Source organism: Microcebus murinus, chromosome 1 (genome assembly GCF_040939455.1).
Source record: "Microcebus murinus isolate Inina chromosome 1, M.murinus_Inina_mat1.0, whole genome shotgun sequence".
Taxonomy (NCBI): Eukaryota; Metazoa; Chordata; class Mammalia; order Primates; family Cheirogaleidae; genus Microcebus; species Microcebus murinus.
The window spans coordinates 13,701,348-13,704,694 of NC_134104.1; the positions used below are offsets into that span (position 1 = coordinate 13,701,348).

Below are 3,347 nucleotides of genomic sequence, written 5' to 3' on the forward strand. Positions count from 1 at the left end.
ATGCCTTACAACTCGTGCTCTGGAAACTTCTCCTCCCGCTCTTTTGGGGGCTACCTGCGCTACCCAAGCTCCTCCTGTGGCTCTTCCTTCCCCAGCAACCTGGTCTACAGCACTGACCTTTGCTCCCCCAGCACCTGCCAGCTGGGCTCCTCTCTCTACAGTGGCTGTCAGGAGACCTACTGTGAGCCCACCAGCTGCCAAATGTCCTATGTGGTATCCAGCCCCTGCCAGACGTCCTGCTACCGCCCGAGGACCTCCTTGCTCTGCAGTCCCTGCCAGACAACTTACTCTGGATCTCTGGGCTTTGGGTCCAGCAGCTGCCGCCCTCTGGGCTATGGATCAAGGAGCTGCTACTCCCTGGGCTGTGGATCCAGCGGCTTTAGACCCCTTGGTTACAGAGGCTGTGGCTATGGGTATGGATGCAGCCACCCAACCTACTTGGCTTCTAGGAGCTGCCAGTCTTCTTGTTACAGACCAACCTATAGATCAACCTTCTGTAGATCAACTTGCTGAATTTCATGACCTTGGAAGCAAAATGTCTTAGTCTCTACTTAGGGCTGCTATCATAGGTTTCTGCAGCAGTGTTAGCTAACTTCTCTGACCTTCAACTCTTCATCCTTTCTCTGGCATCTAGCACTGGCTGACAAGCTAGCTCTTTCAGACTGTGAAATTAATGAATAGCCAAAATAGAGTCAAATGTCTGTAATTTTGAAACAAGTAATTCTTTATTACATACATTCTTCTTACAAAATGTATGGAAGTTCAGTTTTGTTTGACCTAATAAATTCATTATGTCTTGCATCCAGTATGTGCTCATTGTGTTTTATTACTTTTCAAAGTTTGATTTTCAATGTCTTTGGGGCTGCAAGCCTTCCAGAATACCTTTCCTAGGAAATCCATTTCCCTAGGAAATGTCATCAGACCTGGTGTACGGAGAGATTCTCTGGGCACACCACTAACTAAGAGCCAACAGTGAATGTCTTCTGCCACGAAAACTGGTTGGATTTTTAACAGCATTATTGAGACTAAACCTGTAATGGAGTCAACATTCTCATAGTGTTTTCGAGGAAGACCTCTTACATCAGCAACTTTATTTGGTTTTGAGTATACATTTTCAAAATGATATTGAGTTAGAGTTTGTTCAGAAGATATTGGCAAGGTGATTAAATATTTTGAAAAAAATGTAAAATATTTTTAATATATAAAATATTTGAATAAATCTGATACGTTGGCATGAAAAAGTAAAAATATGAAGTCTCAGGTATTGGAAGTCATTATGATTGTCTTTAAATATATAAAAAATGGATTATTTGGTGTGTATATGTGTGTGTGCATAAAAGAAACAGATAGAAAAGAGAGATACGAGGAGGGACTTAAAGGTTAAAACTGTGAGATATGGAAAGTGTTATAGGGAGGCAAATTTTGGCTTGTTATAAAAAAATATATATATTACTATGTTATACATTTATAAAATCATCATGACCTGTGTGTTTTTCCTTGAGGTTACTAAGTTCCTCAACAAGCAGAAGATGAATAATCTCTTTTTAAGTGATTTCTGCATCAAATGGGAGTAAAAATTAGATTACTTTCAGTGGCCTGGATCTTATAACCTGTCTAGGTTATCTTTGGAATCCAATGTTCAGTTGTGGTAGTGAGAATAAAAATAAATCCTTGTGGGATGATATTCAGACATGAGAAAGAACACCTGTGTTTATTTTAATTTGAGCAAGTAATTGTTTCAGAGGCTAAAGTCAGTGTGAAAATATAGTTAGAACCTTTTCCATAACATACTTAGTCATAATTCTCCATGAGCAGGAGAATGACTACCAAAGATTATCATCCCCTCAAATCATGTGCTATGAGTGTTGATTGATTTGTCTTTCCTGACACCTTTGCCTTAAGCTTTTCTTGATTGGATCTGAGTAAAAAGAATATCTTTTTTCTTATACTTGAGACAACGGGCTAAGCGTGGAGGTGTAGGAACTATATCCTGTGAGCACAGAAACCTGCCCAAGAGACAGACACAAAGAGCATAGAAAGAAGCTCTTGGTGACACAGGAGCCTCTGACTCCCATCGACCCTTAAACCAGCTTTACTTGTCTTTCATGATTATATGGGCCAATAAAACCTTCTTTTCGTTTAAACTAATTACAATAAAATACAATTCCTGTCACTCACACCCAAAGATTTACAATTAAAAATGTGTCATCACGTGCAGAGTTACTCATTGACTTTGGTACAAACAGGCGTTAAAATTTTTATTAGTAAGACAAAAAGATCTGTGAGTCTAAATTATAGCCTTTAGCATCGAAGGCGAACTACTAATTCTTTGAATAATGTGGAATGAGTAAAACGTGGACTAAAGAACCACTTCGGAATACAAAAGAGGTCACAGTAGCATGGTCAGTGAGAAAGCCCTGGGCACTAGACAATTGTAACTTCAAGCAAACAAGGCATCAGGACCTACAAGGAGTGATCAGCACAGAGAAACATTTAAAACTGAGAACTCTCCCCGAGATAGAAGGAAGGGCTGTCCAGTGTCATAGAGGATCTAACTCTGAAATGATTGGGAGAATTTGCCCTATTTATTGGAATCTTCTAAGCAGGAAGCCAAAAATTGAAATAGGTAGGCAAAGAGTAAGAGTAGAAATTGATACATTAGAATGTTTCCAATATTTAAACTTTTCAAATTATAATGTGAAGATTCAGATTTCAGGGATCAGACAAAATGAATATCCTTCGCATCCTCCAGTATCTGCTTAGTGAACTTTCCTTAATATCTCCCTCAGTATCTCATCTCTGTAATCTGCAATCTTCAACTACTTTTGTTTTTCTTCCTTTGCCTTCTCTCTTTTCTTCTCCCTCCCCGCCCCCACCCTGATTTTTCATTTTGTTTGTACACTCTGTGCTTCTCTCCTCTCTCTAGGAGCAATTATTGAGTTTGGGCTACAGGTAACTGTGAATCAATGCCTGGGCTGGATGATAGTGACAGAGAATGTAATGAAGGGTGACTTCCATCATTGGCTAAGAGAAAACAAAGAGAGAAAATGGGCATTTGCCCTCAATCTCATTCTGCTCATTTATAATTATTCCAGCCTTATGCTTTTATTAGTAATTCACCAAGTGACATCAGCTCTTTGCTCTGAATTCAGCTCACTAGATATGCTTTGAGCTTTAACTTTGTACTAGAATTCTGTGGAAAATGCTGGAAACTTAGAAATGACCAAGACTTTTGTCTTTAAAGAGTTAGCTCCTGTCTAGTAAGAGGGACAGATTTTCTCCTCTTTGGTGCGAAGGATGGGTGTGAAGGGGGCACCAGGAAGAGCTAACTGCATCAGCGATGGTGG

At 39.7% G+C, this 3,347-nt stretch overlaps 1 protein-coding gene across 1 annotated transcript; it reads left to right on the forward strand.

Annotated features, from left to right (window-relative positions):
• LOC105880097 (keratin-associated protein 13-2) lies at nucleotides 1–513 on the forward strand. Its single transcript, XM_012780868.3, has one exon. It carries the CDS (start codon nucleotides 1–3, stop codon nucleotides 511–513), a length of 513 nt encoding a protein of 170 aa, XP_012636322.2.
• Nucleotides 514–3,347: the final 2,834 nt, after the last annotated feature.